Consider the following 17,363-nt stretch of genomic DNA (forward strand, 5'->3'; position numbering starts at 1 on the left):
AAGTTCTAAGTTGTAAGTTCTAAGCAAAAGCTCCACATTTCCTCAACTTTGGGCTGCATATGACAGAGTCTCTCACTGACTAAATTTTAGTCTGGCTCCACTGAGTCCTCTTCCCAACTAGGCCTCACCTTCTGTTTTTCTTTGTGTTGCCCAATTTTCACAAATTGGTTTAGCTGGAATCTCCCATCCTCAAAATCTGATTGCCCTCAATATCTGATCAGCTTCCTTAGAAGCTTCCATTACCCTCCAAGTCATGCCTGATCACCTTGGCCTGCGTTCAGCAGGAATCTTGTTAGGTCAGGTTAACTAGACTCTCTCTTACCCGTGATGTTTCCTCTTAATAATTTTCTATCCACTCCCTGCTCCTCACACACTCCTTGGCTATAAATTCCCACTTTTCTTTGTTGCATTCAGATATGAGACCCCCGTCTCTCCTCTGCTGAAAAACCACGGCACAGGGGTCCCTATACTCATACAGTAGTTCCCCTGAATAGAGTCGACAAGCATCAGAATAATTTTTCCATTAACAGTGTATTCTTTGCTGTTTCACTTTAATTGTTGGGGATTTAAAACTAATCTCTTCCTCACCACTGAGAAAATTCAGAAAAGTACTAAAAAATAAAATGACTATCATTATTATGCTCTTCAGAAATAAAGACTGTTAATGTTTTGGTGCTTTTTCTTTTTAAGTGTACTTCTCCCTGCCCCCGAATTGGGTTTATACTGGTATGTTTCCTGCTCTTTTCTCTTATTCATATAACCTAAGAATGTTTCCATGCTATTAAATATTCATCGAAATATGTTTTTTAGTAGCTATATTATATCCTGAAGTTTGTATATTCAATAAAATATTTAACTATTCTCTCACTGTTGGCTAATTTTTATTCTTTTTACGATTATGAATTATTGGTGCTTAAAAGTTTTTTACATAAATCTTTGGCTGTATTGCTATTAATTTCTTGGGCTAGACTCCTAAAAGTGTAATTCTTGAGTATAAACACTTTTAATGCTAGATACTTAGTGCCAATCTCCTTTCTTTGAAGTGTGATATGATATACAGCCTCGCTGATATGATGAAGGAGTGCCTGTCTTATTATACTTTTGATAATATTTTGTATTGTTCAAGTAAAAAAAAGCACGAAAACTTTAATAATTTTATAGTCTAAACCATTCTTTCACTGCTAGTGATTCTCATGCCAATATAATGCTAAATACTATAGACTTAAGCACTATATAAGTAAAAGACTTTAATAAATGGTAAGTGGTGCTGCCTTTATCTTTTTATTTTCCTAAATGATTGCCTGATTTCAGCTCTTCTCATTTGTCTTCTTTGTGAATTTAAAAGCATTCTTCCAAATTGTTGTTCTTTCCCCTAAGGAAAAGTTTTTTCAATCCTTTCAAAATAAGTGAAATTTTTTTAAATCTATAAATCATTTTAGGAAGAATTTAAACTACCTATGCAGGAATATGGTGTGCCTCTCTCTCTGAATAGAAACTTTTTGTGTTTTCAATAGTATTTTTGAATACTATTGAAATATTTAATATTATTAAATAAATATTAAATATAATAAGTATTTTTTATGATGTCTTCAAACTAATATTGCTGGTACATAACAAACAAACAAACAAACAAACCCAAATTATTTCTGAATGATATTCAATAGTTTTAAATAATTTTAAGAGTCTTATAGTTGATTCTTTCATGCTTTTTAGGCATGTACGTATGTAATCTAAAAATAATGAAAAATGTTTCCTCTTCTTCCCAACAGTTAACACTTTTTATTTAGATTCATATGTTATTCCAGTTGCTAGGACTTTCCAGAATAAAGGTAAGTAAAAATGTTGATAATAAGCATCCTTATCTTGTTCCTAGCCTTAAGGAGACTATGTCTACCCTTGAACTAGCAAGATATTTCTGATCATGTCGAGAAATTATCCTCTTTCTTATTTTGTAAGCATTTTAAAAATTATAAATAGCTGAACAGTCTTTTTGTTTTTTTCTTCATTAACTAAGATTATCCTGTATTTTTTCTTAATGAAATAACTAGCACATTACATTAATACTTCTATTATATGGCATGGTTTATATAAAAATTATTTTGTGCTTGAGTTTGAAATAACTCAGTGGCAAAACTTGTCCCTGGTTATATTCTGAGTCAAGCATATGTAAACATTCCTTAGTTATTATTCTAGTAATATTTTTTAAAATTCCTTTTATCATCTGACATAGTTTTTTACATAAGTTGAGTTCATTTTTTAAATACATGTTATTATTATTTAAGAGCAGTTTTAGGTTTACAGTAAAATTGAGTAGAAGGTACAGAGATCTCCCATATACCTCCTGTTTCCACACAAGCACAAGCTCCCCCATTATCAACATCCCTCAGCAGAGCGGTACATTTGCTACATTAATGAACTTACAATGACACATCATTATCATTTGATGTAATTTTGTTAATTAGTATCTCTCTTTAAAAAATCATATATTTTCATATACAAGAAATAAAACAATTCCTCTGATTCTGTATACTCTCATCTTCTCATGACTGATCTTTTAAATTGATGTTTTCTCTTGATTGGGATTGCCAGGGAACCTGCTAATTTACTCCTTTTAAAAATGAAGTTTTAGATTTAGTCAACATTTCTTGTGTTTTCACATCTGGAAATTCTTTAAATTTTGCCATTAAATTTCAACTTTTGTTAAATTTATTTCACAGGCTTCGTTTCGTTTTTTTTTTTTTTACTAGAGTTTCTTTGTTTTCCTTCTCTTCTTTAATAACTAAAGCTTTTAAGGCATGATGTTGCCTCTACTTATAGAGACAGTTAGTAGGGCTGTTTTCTAAACAATCAACTGTGCTTTAATTTTTCTTTGTCTTTAGAGTTTCTCAGAATTTTCTCAGTCATTTTTATTTAAATTTCTGTTATTAATACTTTAAATATTGTATTGAGATCGGAAGGTGGGTTGAATAGGTCATATTTTATAGTTTATTTTATCAGCTAGCATATTATCACATTATTAATTATAGATCTTGAAAAGTATAGTCCATTAAGTATTATCCTATTTTTATATACCCCTTTGTTTTTATTTTTTGTATTTTTACTACTTTATCAAAGATTGAAAGTATTTATAATCTCTTACACTACTGTGGTTTTGTCAGATTCTTTTATTCTACCATATTTTATTTAAATATTTTAATGCTTTAATATTTGTTACATAAAAGTAGATAAACGACATACTTTTATTTGGATTTTGGAATTTAAATAAATGATGTTCTTTGTCTAATAAGTAATTTTGCCTTGAATTCTATTTTTTTCTAAAATTAAGATTGAAAAAACTCGTTTCTGTTTCTTAAACAACCATTACTCACCATTAATTTTCAACTTTTCTTTATCATTTTTGGTGATATAGTTTTTAAAAGCAGACTAAAGTTTGTATCTTTTATCCAAATTTGAGTCTGCATCTTTTATAAAAGAAAATGTTATGACATAACATTTGGACCTGGCATGGGTACAAATTTTAGCTCTGCTTCACCCCAACTTTATAGACATCATTTTTTTTTTGGTCTATAGAATCAAGATAAATAATACTTTCCTTACAGGACTATTGCAAGGATTAAAGGAGCCAATGTGTGTAACAAGCTTTGTGGCATCTCACCTGTTTGTTTTCATCTCAGCCTGACATTGACCCCTCACTTTCTGCTGCTGTTTCTTCTATAGGTTTTCAATTCATTTATAAGTTCACAATTTTCTAACAAAAATTTTTGACTTCCCCATATTTTTGTCAAGTACTGAACCTGAAAGTTGAATAGTTCGCTTAAATTTAATAAATTAAAATAAAAAAGAATCCATACTTTTTATAATTATTGCCTTAAAACATTTTCTAAAAAGTTACGATATTTGTAAAAAGCTTCACATTTAGATAATTACAAATTGTTAGTTGAAATGTTCTTATTCTGTGCGTGCATGTGTGTGTGTGTGTGTGTGTGTGTGTGTGTGTGTGTGTGTGTGTATTTCCCATTATCTCCATGTTGATAGTTTGGTAACTTTGAGGAAGATAGATGATAAATGACAGTCTTACTCATGAAATAAATGTTTACAGAAGCATAATTATCCTGAGACTTCATGATAAAATTCTCCTTCCTTTCCCTGGAATGATTTTTTTTTTAAGTTCTCATATTATTTGTTTGTCTTGTTCCTCAATCCTTCTTGAAAGAGAACACATCTATAGAATCATGTTAACACAGTGTATCTTTTCTGTCTATTCTTTGTGTTCTAGTGCAGCTTTGTCACCTACAGGTAGGACGTGATTCTTTGGCCTTATGTAATGATAGCTTTGCAAGTACTAACTCTGTATAAATTACTAACAGAATTCTTCTTGACCATCCCTTCCCTCCATTACAGAGCTTTACGTGAGAGTCTAAGGATGCAAAGTGTAACATGAAATCCCTCTTCCTTACTGTCTACTGGGAGGACTACTCTCTGCATGTATACAGAAAGACCAGAGCTGGAGAGGGGAGCTAATTTAGAAATTTGCATTTGTGCGAGCGATATCTATGGGTCAGTGGGTAGACTACTGATTTTATTTATTTCAATCCCCTTTTTCAACCTTAGAATTAATTGGATTAGTTACAGATTCTAGCATTAACTTTTTCCAGCCTTTGTTTTCTCTGTTACTAAGAATTTCTTTCTTTTTTTTTTTTTTTGGTGCCTTGCCTTTACAAATATTGCTAAGAGGCCACAATATGGGCTATTGACACATCACCATTTTAGGCAAGAACTCAGTTATTAAAAAGTTTTTCCAAGTATGATGTCAAAAAAGCTTTTGTGAACAATATGGTAAATGGAAATATAAGTTACACTGAAAAAGAGAACTGAGGCCATTATTCTTTTATGAGGTATATATGATCACATTTTGATAATTTTCCTTCTTTTCTTTTTAATGTATCTGGTACTAGCAAAAGTAGCCTGATCGAAATACCTCAGAGACCAGCGTTCTCTTTTCCCCACATAAGGGTAATATCATCCACATTTCGCCAGGTCTCCTACTTACAGAAAGTTTTATTATTTAACATTTATCAGACTGTTGCAACAGTGGGCACTTAGGGAACACATGCAAGGTATGTTCCTCGACTATATCTTTCCCATGAATGCGCATCTCACCCTCCCCAAGAAGACAAGCCAATAACAACTGTGTGGCCAGAGATGAAGCATTAGTGGGCAGAGACTACATGAGGAATTGTAAACTCATAAGCCTTCAGGGGCTGGGCAGTTAGAATTACTGAGCATAGAAGCTTTAGTGCCTCCTTATTAAATACATCTGAATAGTTTTCATTATCAGAAGTAAATATGTTCTCTTTCATGATTTTATTGGTAACACGATTCTCTTTATATATTCTTTATTTTTCCACTTTTGATAGAATTATGAATTTAGAGAAATGTGTCTCAAATATAAGAAAACAACATGGAAAGCATGTTAACCAATGATAGCAGCAAAAGTCATTTATAGCAAATGATACAATTATATAAAAGAAAGTGGTTGGAGATTTGAATTTTTACATGAAACATGGATTTAAAGACGATTTAAACATGGCAAAAATTAAAATCATATTGCACAGATTATTTTGGAAATATAACATATGTAGAGGCCAAATTTGGCCATAATATGCTTCTGAAACAGTTTCTTTTGGTTAAATATTTTTTGTATGTTGGGTTTGAGATTATTGCTTATTTCTATTATTATATGTTCCACTTTTAGACTATGTCTAAAGTAGGACTTAGGCAACCACATTTTAGAAGCTCTACAAATAATTCTTTTTTTTAGATTTATTGGGGTAACATTGGTTAATACAATTATATAATTTTCAGGTGTACATTATCACTTGACATCTGTATATTCTATTGTGTCTACAAATAATTCTTATGCTCATCTAGGGTTGGGAGTCACTGGTATAGGCAGTTGGTCAGGGTGAATGTGCTCTTCCCGCAACTCACTTAACTCCACCTCTCAAAGAGATGATTTGTCTTCTAAAACTGGCAGCAACAACACATCCTTGATGCAATTCAGTATCGAACTGTGTGGCCGAGGAGATTTGTGGATATGACTCATGATTCACAGGGAGGCAGTTTAGATGTTAAGACTATTAAACCTCATCAGTTGTCATGTTATCATGTCTGAGGTAAGACTACATCAATAAAATGAGGATGATTCTGGTGAGGATAGAAAAGTCCCCTTAGCATCCTCCAAGAAAAAGATATAACTAAGAAAAAAATTTAACCTGTCTGGAAGATGTGAGCAATCTTGACCCTAGACTATTATATGATTTTGCAAGGCAGGAAAAATTAAGCAGATATTTCCATGTCCTTGAAGAAGCAGCCCTTATATTCCTCCAGCATCCTTCAGCTTGATAATGTTCACCTCCAAGTCATCTAATTACTAATTATATTTTATAGAAACTTCATTATTTGGCAGAGGCCTGATGAATGTAAATAGTCTAGTCACTGGGAAAGAATCTAGTCCCTGGGATGTATAGATTTAATAGACTGAAATTAAGGGTTATAAATCAATCCTCTGTAAGTTTGGTTAGCATGACTCAGACTTTAAAACTGATCAACTCCAAAACTATTGAAAAAATTCAGGTCTTGAGTTGAAGAAACTATTATTGATGGGCCTGTGAGGTTGGGGGGAAGGGAGTAGAGGTGTGGTAGCAGCATATTCTGTGACACCATTATACCATTTCCTAATTTTAAAACCAACTTGAGAAAACTGATTTTAAAACTATTTTGATGAAAACTTTTATTTGTGATCCAAAGTCCTCAGCATTTTTCTTATATTTTTTTCAAGAAGCAAAAATTGAGTTGAAGAAATCTGTTGAGTTTCAATGGAAATGGTGCCAATTACTTTTTTTTTCTGTTCCTCAGGAAAATTCGTTGATTTAGCAATAGTGTAACTTCCTGGCAATCCCTTGGCAGTTGTGAATGAAGGGCATCTGAAACACTTGTACTTTCAGTGGGAAAATGGTTGGCTCTTGTAAAACTTTTTCTTCTAGCATATAGTGAAAGAATTAAATAATTTCTTTAACCTTTTTTAGAGAAACTATCTAGTCCCATTAGAAAATCTGGACTCCGACAACATCTCATAAAAGGGCCTTTTTTGTTCTTTACCAAATAAAGTTATCATTGGTGAAACATGTACTGCTTTTCCTATTACACCATGAGATCCTAGGATATGTGGAGTATTCATCAACTCAGAAATAAGCAGATTTGATTCCCTAGTATGTCACATAGACTGGATGGTCATACAAATCTTAAAAGGCTTAGGCAAAAATGGTTGTACAGAGTAAGCCCTTTGAGGTACTTAATTCTTTAATTTAAAAATCTTCCCGATTATTCTTATCTTCTTTTTCTCAGATTGCAGTAATAAGAGAGGGTTTTTTTTTGTTTTTTGTTTTTTAACATTTCGTGAGGTTTATGTTCCTCTAGTCCTTGCAAATAGAACAATGTTTTTGTTTGTTTTTATGTTCTGCGGAATTACTGACATCCAGGGGTAAGGTATCTAGGGAAACTGCTCTAAGGTGACTAATTGAAAACACTATCAAGAAGTTGAATATAAATATCTAGAGAGAAAAAAAAATCATACAAAATTTGTTTAAAATTTTCAGTTTCCTAGCCCTCAAAGAGTTTAAAAAATCTAGTAATCATTGACCTTGATGAAGCAAAACAAGATATGGACAGATTTTAATCCAATAAAATATTTTATAATTAGGTTCTTGTTTCCTTTCATTATTTTCTCTTCCCCTTTCGTTACCGGGTACAGAAGAGACTATTTTTCTATATATATGGTAGAATAATAATTGGGCTCGTCTAGGCTTAATGGACATTTGCGATCTTTCCTTATATTGCTCTCTGTGGGATAACCAGAAGAATAATCAATAAGATCAAGCATTCCAAGATCTCTTCATTACACTTGCTACTTGTCACTTTCCTTTACCCACTGTGGCCTTCTTCACATTTTCCCCTTAGTTCTAACAGAAATTACTTAAAAACATGGTAATTAAAGAATTTATAAAAAATTGCTTCAGATAAATATTCTTTCAAAGAACCCAAAGCATCCTTCACCCTTACTCTTTCCAAACCTCTGTGAGGTATGTGGGGGAGCACAGAGAGGAACAAAGTCTCCTCTACTTAGTTTAATTCTTCAGTGATTATTTGACCTTAATTATATAATGACCTCATATGGAATTCTTCATTTATTTCTTAAGAGAGCTAAAGGCACAGTGGGAGCAAAATAGCAGACTTAAAAAGATACATCTTTTCCTCCAAATACGAAATCGGTAGAAATAGAAAACTGTCCAATCGAATTTTTTTGTATGTAAATCCATAAGCAGAATATTCAAGTGATTCATGGGAGACTGAAAGTTCAGCTTCATCATGTGTTGCATTTGAGCACCATGTACTCAACTGGAAGAATGTTTGAGGTATAACCTCGCTGCTGTAGGAAATGCCACTTGAAGTCAGGGATAAAGAACACTCATTTTAGGGACACAGCTTTGTTTAGAGGATGATCCATGGTGTCCTAGGAGCAGGTCCATTGAGGATCTCTATTTAATAGCTCAGTGAGTATTAGAAGTTGGCGCAGTCAGTATCTAGCCATCTTCGCAATGCCACAAAAGGAGGCTGACTATGGGAGTGTTTAGGGGCTGCCGTGAAATAATTTCATAGTTTTGTTTTAACACCTCTCTCAATAATTATCTGGTATTATTATTTTGGTCTGAAGTTATTTCAAAAGTGAGTTGAGGTTAAAAGCATCTGTATATGCTGATTTTTATTAGAGCCAGCCAGGGTTACTTCTATTTCTGCCACCTTTTACATTTTTCATTTTTGAACTTTAACTAAAATCTTATTATCAGAAAAAAATTATAATAAGTAATCTGCTAGAATCTCTTTTCAATAGGAACCAAGTGTGTCAGGGAAAACTGAGGGCATCTGCCTCCTTGCAGAGCAAGAGGAAAATAGTCTTGGGTGAGATGTCTCTACCTACAGTTTTTAGCTCTTCTCTGCATGACAAATAATTGTTCAAAAAATGTTGGTTTAAGTGCTGAAGGTAAAATAATGAGAAAAGGGTATAATCTTTGACTTGATTTTAATGTAGAGCATAGAAAACCCATGCCAGTCTCATTTTTGGTGTAATCAATCATCTCCTTGAACCAAGTAAGTTCTGGAGGCTTCCCTCTGTGAAAGCATGGTCTCTGATGCATGTTAGAGAATTTCTTACTTGACATTTCTAGAGCTCTGATAACACCCTCATCACCACAAATGTTCTCACAAGACCATTTCTTGCCATTAATGCATTTTCTTGCATTAATCTTATTATGGCAACATATTTGGGTAAGACATTAAGTTAAGAGTAAAATCTACCAAGTATACAATTATTTACTTCTATCCCTGGAGACTTTATTCAGTATTCATAAGACCTCTTTAACTCTTAGAGATTATTAAATAAACTGAAGTTTATGTCAGTACCTTGTTTCCTAGGACAATGGAACTTGTCACCATCAGATTGTCTTCTGGCTGCCTTTTGTTGAAACACTGTAAAAAATATAGCATATGTTATTTATTCAACATAAACATAAAAAAAGAACAAACTGTGGAAGTCTCCAGGAAACTAGAATGTAACACATCATTTTCCTTTATAACAATTCCTCAATTGTATTATTTTTGAGTAGGAAGATTATTAAATATACAATTTTCTCATTTGTGCAAGCTTATCAGTCATTTCAAAAAGCATTATTATAATGCTTTTTGAAATGTAGTATAATGCTGATGGAACGCCTCATTAAACTATTTAAATCAAGATATGATTCCATTTTGATATCAGGTAGAGATAAAAGTTGCGTTTTGTTAAAAGTGATAAATGTTAAAATCACATGAAAAATTCCATTTGCACAGAAATTACTCATGCTGACTTCTGAGTGATAAGCAAGGATAATGACTGTTTCTTCTAAAACAGATGAAAAGACTGCTGCATTTCACAGATGTAATAATAAAAAAGACGCTTTATTCTTGCATCATCTAGCTGGACCTCAGAACTTTTAAAGCAGCTTATTCATTATCTGAAAAGTGCTTTGTTCTCATTTATTATTTCTCACATGAAATTCTGTGAGACAAGTCAGCATTACTCACCCCATTTTGCAGATGAAAGATAAAATTGATTGTTTAATATTTATTGAGCACCCACAAAGTTTCATATAGCTTCTGGCATTTGTTAATGAAAAAGTCTCTACCCTTTACAACTTGACTTTAGAAATTGAACATTGCAGAGTTCCATTTATTTTTTATGAGGAGTTTGAATTACAGGGTTTGGAAACTGGAAAAGGCCTTGGAGGTTTAGTCCCATCTCACAGATTAGGGAGGTAGAAGTAACTAACTTGTAAAAAGGCCAAGTAATTTTGCAATGATCCCAGAACCACTCCTGGAAGAGCTGTGATTTAGACCCTCGAGCTTTGAATTTCAATTCATTGCTTGGTTCTTTACAACATTGCTACAACTTTTCTTTAACTATTTCCATTTAAAGATAAAGAGCTAGAGGGAAGGGATTAAAAAGAACCTTAGAGCATTTCCAACATGCTTGTGTCTCTTATTCTTAGCAACTCCCTAAGACTTCCTGGGATAACCAAGCTGAGGCATGTGGTAGTGAGAGTGGTCCCGATGGATGGCGTCTGACCACTCCCATTGGGAGACACATTTCAGAAGTTATCTTGGATCTCTGTCTTTGGTTTTAATGTTCTTTAAACCAATCTAATACCAAAGTCATATCTATGATTATTCCAGATGACACTATTTTGAATTTAAAAAAGTTGTTTAAATCGAATCAAATCAAATTAATAACTATTTATTAAGCATACATAATTTCCCAGCTGTTGTCAAGAGAGAAGGTACTCTGCTCTATGTCCTTTTTCAAATAGGAGAAGCAAAGATATTTTCAAAGGATGATGTGTTTAAGGAAAATTATACAGATGAAATAATATTTCTGGTTGAAAATAAATTTTCTGCCTCAAGTTAGTATTTGGAAAACATGCTAAATATAACTTACTGGCAAATTCTGGGTTTTGGCTTACATTTTTTCTAAAATAAAATATACTGATAGATCTATGGTCTGTGAATATATTTTAGGATATTAGAAAAATTTTTGTAAGTGGTGCTTGAATTTTTTCATTGGCCAGTTCTAAAAGTCTTGAAAAAATAAAATATTTTTGAAATTTTAATAACATGCACTCTGTACTTTCTCCCCCAAAATTGTTAAGGTAATAAGACTGTTTAGACAAAAAAGCTATAGTTTGGCATTATTTATGTGGGAAACAATCTGAATCCAAAGATAAATTCAGAAAATAAATTCTCCAAATAAAAATAAAACACTGATTTTCCAAATAAAACTTACCAAACATCAATTTAGAAATTCTGCTAAATTTTGAAGCTACAGAGAACTTGGAAATGGATTATTTTTTTCCAGCTTTTGGACATTAATTTGTTAAAAATTACTTTACACTTTACAGAAAATATATTTTATTGTCATATGTTCTGTTGACAACAAATGCCCAGCTTTCATGAAATACAGTAAATGTTAAGTAAGCACTCTCAGTTCCTAGGTTAAGAATTTACAAGTAGTGTATTTACCTATTGTTATGTTTCACCAGGGCTTATAGTTGAAACGGCCTGGGATGGGGTGGAAGATTGGGATGGGAAAGTAAGATGCTCTGAGTAGGATGAAAGTGCTGATAACAGAAGTTTTTAAAAGCAGGAAGCGAACTAAGCCACGCCCCACAGTACGACCATCCTTTGTATCTGTAAAATCTCCCATGAAATTTCCTCCTAACTCACCTCCAGCTGCAACTATTATAACTGTTCCCTTCCTCCTACCTACAGATGCACCTCATTTCCTTATGAAGCTCAATTAGCAATTAGCATATTGCTAAACACACTATTTTCTCATTGCTGTGAAAATTAGGAGATTTTTTTGAACATGACATAACCTTGGAAAAGATCTACATTAGTTATTTCCTTAGAAAGAGCTAGCCCATCAAAATCATCACTGATGCAAATATGCATACCAAGGATTCATACTCTATTAGCCTTAGGAAAAAAATAAATGCAAAATTCTGGAATACGTTAATCTTTCTTTTTATAGTAAATGTTACCTGAAACATTTAAAATTGCTTCCACCAGCGAAACCTTTGTTCTAAAAAGTTTTATATAATTTATATTTATCATGTTCACCCACACAACCTTTATGAGATAAAATTTATGATATGGTGAGAACTGAACATTGGGTTACTTTGATTTATATATGAAGGTCCATATTTTGTACAAGATTTGTGGTAAGATGAGAGTCTGTTTTAAACATATAGAATTGAAAAAAAAATCTATATACCAGAATGCTAATCTGCTTGGTAGAGTGGAAAGGGCATCGTTTTGTTTTAATATTAACATGTGCAGCATGGGAAAATGACTTTGTCCTCCTGGGCCTTTATTTTCTTGCCAATAAAGTTAGGACGTAGATGAGATGAGCTCTAACTGTCACTCAGCTGTGACATTCTAAGATGCTATCAATTCTTTTTTCCAAAGTCATTCCAGGACAAATTGTGCCTGAATAAATACTTAAGTGAGTATGAATTTAAGTAGAATGTTATTTTGAGCAAGAGATTATTTTTGCTGGGGGCTTAGACTAATAGAAAAATTAGAAAGTTAAATCACAGACCAATGTTAATTTTTTATAATATATAAAAATGATCCTGTCCCCATGTGTTTGAATTCTTGGAAGATACTGTTTTTTGACTGCATCAATGTTCAAATAATGCTATCAAGGTAATTATGACATACGTCAGCTTTGACAACTCTCTGCCCCAGTGAAATCTTATTTTTCTCTTCCTACCTAAAATTGGAATTTAAAAAGAAAGAAAAATGAATACATTATTAGTAGTTGTCACTGCCTTTAAACATTAAAAAAAATCCATAGAGAAAGAAAAATAATTTTTGAGTTTCAAAATAATCTCAAACAATGCAAATGTCCCAAATACCACCTCTATTTATTTTAAATGGTGACGAAATGACTTCTATAAAATTTTCTCTAAAACAGAAATGACATTGAATGGAGAAAATTAGCATAGTATTAAATATTCAAAACATTAAGCAAAACAGAATTATCAGAAGAGCAGAGGAGGAAGAGGTGAGATATAATGAATTCACTTGCACTATTTGTCTTTCCAAGTTGCTTCTGCAAGAACATTCTTCATGTCAACCTCATTTGTGGCCTATTTCAAGCAAAGAGACTCTTCCAGAGCTGTCTTTCTTAGAAAATCTGATAAAGCTTATTTGGAATTATTTTACAAGTAGCTAAAGTAATGGAAATTCTGTGCAATAGCTAAATGCATTCATAAAGATACGAATTATTAACAGCAAATCCCTTGATGTTCCATACTCATTAGAAATGTAAAATGAAATGTTGTTTAGAGATATATGCTTATCACTGATTATCATTCTTGAATCTAGAGATTTGATATAAAATAAAATATACAGATCCGTATTGTGCTCTGGGTTCTTAGGGAATCTTACTGTACAGGTAGCAGCAGTGTGTTTATTATTCATTCAACAAATTTTTGTTAGGCTGTGTAGCCAAGGTTTATGTTAGGTCCTGAGGATGCAAAGGTGAATAAGATTCAAGCACAGTTTCTATACTGTACTCCATTTGATGTATTCATTTAAGCAAAGTTCAAATGTGTCCTTAGTGCCTACTGATAAGAGAAGATAGAGATGATAAAAATTAGGAAGGGCAAGGGAAATAATGCAGCCTCTGTAGCCTTACTCTCCCTCTCTTGTTTCCCCAATTAGCACCCCATGAAAGCTACTTACAAAAAAAGGAGAATAAGGTAAAAGAAAGCAATGTAAACAACTCTTTCGTCTAGCCAGTAAAGACAGGTAATGGAGTATTCTGACCCTGTGACTTATCAAACCAAAGCTCAAAGAGGTGTAGTCTCTTTGCAAATTGACTGAGATAGATTGAACACTCCAGTCAGCTTAAAATAATCATTTCATTCTGCTAGCAATAGTTACATGTTATTAATTTGAACAAATTTATCAAACATAGGTCACCACATTTAAATAGGCGCACTAGAGGTAGCATGCTCACACAGATAGTAACATTGGCCACATTAATATAGAGGTCTTTCACCTGAAAATAGTTTACTACCCAGCAGATATATAGAATCATGAGCTATGGCTTTTTTTTTTTTTGTGGGAGAATATGCAAATAGCATTCAACACATTTGAGGTCACTGATGTGGTTAAAGCATGCTCTTGAGATTAGTAAAGGTGGAAAGTTGGAAAGCACATATCTGTGTGAAGGAAAATGGAGTAGAAATTCTAACTCAATGGCAATACCAATGAATGCTTTGGTTTTCTAAGGAGAAAACATAAACTTTCTTTCCAATTTGTAATTGAAACTTTAAATTTGATGAGTGTTTCCAGTTTCTGGTCAAGATGGTGGAGTAGGTAAATGCTGTCTTTGCCTTCTTTCATGATCACATCAAAATTACAGAGACAGACAGACAGAGAGAGAGGGCAGATGGTTTGGGGAATTCGGTGTAATTAGAGCTTGAGGCCATTGTATTGACTTCATTAGCAAAATCTCCACTTCACCCCTGGGCAGGCAGGTTCTTCCTCTTGTTACTGGGAAGGCCACATGTATTGAACACCTATTGCTTTGCAGAGCACTGGACTAGGAATTTGCCTTTTCCCATGCAATTTAATTCAGGCTCATTGCTTGATTTTACTTTTTAACCATTTGTAGTCAATAAAGAAATGATATAAGTATAGATACTCTAGTAACATCCATAGTAATTTTCCCTATTGTTTCAAAGAGAAGTGGTTTGGATTGTTAGAAAGTCACTGCAGCACTCTAGAAAATATGATGAGTTCACCTTTTCATTCATGCCTAATAATCACTAAAAGTAATTTTTTTCTTCTATATCAGGAAGCATTGCTATCCTGAGTAGTAACAGTAGGATGTGGTCATGCTCACTTTAAATAAACATTAAATACTAGTTCTGTTAATAAGACTCAAACTATAGAAGACTGAAAATTTCTATCTATATAGATTGAAGATAAAATTATATGCAGACGAAAAATTTCAGAGCTGTGCCCACTTGTTCTATGTAGTGTACAATACTGGCAGTTAATAATTTGGAAATGTCATACAAGATGATACACAAAAGAAGATGCAAAGGCATACTACCTGGGGAGATACGGCAAGTCATGTCTCACCTCTGTATCTACAGTTCACTTTTCATCATAGTGATCACCATTTCTGTATCCTACTCTGTGCCAGCTGCTATACATATGTAGTTTTAGTTTTCATGAAAACTCTCTGAAGTAGGTAATATTCTTCTTCTTTTTTTTTTTTTAAATTAAACAAATGAAGCAAGGCTATGTAACTTGCACAGTTACTATACAATTTTTCAGTGGCTAAGTCATAATTCAAATTCAGTTCCATCTGACTTCACAATCTTTATGAATTTCACTCTACCATGCTGTCAGGCCCCCAGAGGAGGTGCTTCTCAGAGGGCCAACCCTACAGAGCACCTAATATTTATCTAACAAGTTCATATTTAGGGTTAAAAAAAGTGCACACATTAAAAGTACTGGTGAAAACTATTGTGAATTCAGGAAATCTAAAGTGAGAAAAAAGACAATTTGTGTAGATAGCTGTTTGATACATCTATGATTTCATCTTCAAATGACCTTTCCCTAAAGCATTCAAATGTTTACTCTGTCTTAAAATGGAAACAACCCACGTTATGTTTTTTCACCTTTAGCACTATTGACGTTTTGGACTGCATAATTCTTTGTGGTTGGGCCTGTCCTGTGAATTGTAGGACACTTAGCAGCATCCGTGGCCTCTACTCACTATATGCCAATAGTAATGTCCCAGTTGTGACAATCAAAAATGTCTTTAAACATTGCCAAATATTTACTGGGAGGCTAATCAACACCAGTTAAGAACGACTACTCTAGGACTATTAAGCTTCTTACTAAAGACATTTTTAACAGAGACTTTAGTAGTATCATATGCTAAGGAGAAAAAAGATCAGAATTCACTCCGCAGTTGAAAATCTAAGGACTTGATAATATTTGCATTTATTTTCATATGTAATACAATCTGGTAATGTCAATTCATACCACAGTTGATTACTGCTTCCTTCCCCTTAGTTAATATAAAGGAATTGAATTTCTTGAAGATGAGAGTGGAAAAGTTCATCATTATTATTATGCCAATAGATGGTCTGCAAAACCCTTCTTAGGTTTTATTCAATGTTTCTGTGATGTTCCATTGTGAGAAAAACAGAAAGAGCACATCAAAACATGTGGTTTACACAAGCAGGCTTGATCCTCTCTAATGGATAGTGTGATCACAGATCTGAAAGACTGCTCCTTTTTAGAGCTGCGCTAGCACCCTATCAAGGAAAGGAGAGGCAGAGAGAGAATCGCAGGGGCAGACAGGGACACTGGGCTTATAAACAGAATGATAAATATGGCGCTCTGTCCTGAGAGCACTTGTGATATACATACTAAGTCCTGAAGCTAAATGGTTTGGACAAGGTCACTAGCCAGAGTAGGACCCAAGGCACTTAATCTAAGGCCTGCTTTAATCCATTTGACCATATTTCTTCACAAATGAGGACAGAGACCATTTCACTCTGTCACATTTACAATGATATGGATTAATTTTCCTAAGAGAGTCTACAAGGTCTTTTTTTATGTTTGCATTTCAATTGCATTGTATGTGATCCATTTCAAGTAGAAGTGAATTGCAAGTGGAAAATTTCTGAGAACCACTGAGTTGTACTTGACATTTTGGGGTCCTAGTAGTTGAGTAGCTCTCAAAAAGGTCCTATACAACTTTGTTGCACTGCAAAATGCCAAGGGCAATTCAGTAGCAATTGAAAATTGAAAGGGAAATTATATTCTACCCCAAATCAGAAACATGGACTCTGAAGAAGGATCTTGGTTCTATTAATTGTGTGAGGGGAAAATGTGAAATTGTCCATTGCTGTTGAAAAATTTCCCCCAATAGGCAGCCATCTCTTGGAATGATTTACAGATACGGTTTTACTGTCAGTCTATCTACACTATGCAAAGTACTTATTTTCCTTCTCTGATTTGTCTTAAATCTAGAATTCTGTCACTAAGAAGAACTGTAAATTCATGTTAATTCCTCTATATTCTTGAAGCTTAATGAACCTGATCTTTTCCAATATTATTGGGAGAAAAAGTTGGAGAGAATACAATATCTGAAAGCAGGTAGACTTAAAAAA

General features: G+C 33.3%; 1 protein-coding gene across 1 annotated transcript in view; it reads right to left on the reverse strand.

Annotated features, from left to right (window-relative positions):
- Positions 1 to 17,363, reverse strand: part of BANK1 (B cell scaffold protein with ankyrin repeats 1) — a 285,835-nt gene that overhangs the window by 17,989 nt on the left and 250,483 nt on the right. The window contains 1 exon segment of the mRNA XM_023531394.1: positions 9,520 to 9,585. Coding sequence (XP_023387162.1) covers positions 9,520 to 9,585 — 66 coding nt within the window.

This window comes from Pteropus vampyrus, unplaced genomic scaffold (genome assembly GCF_000151845.1).
Source record: "Pteropus vampyrus isolate Shadow unplaced genomic scaffold, Pvam_2.0 Scaffold67, whole genome shotgun sequence".
NCBI classification, from domain to species: Eukaryota; Metazoa; Chordata; class Mammalia; order Chiroptera; family Pteropodidae; genus Pteropus; species Pteropus vampyrus.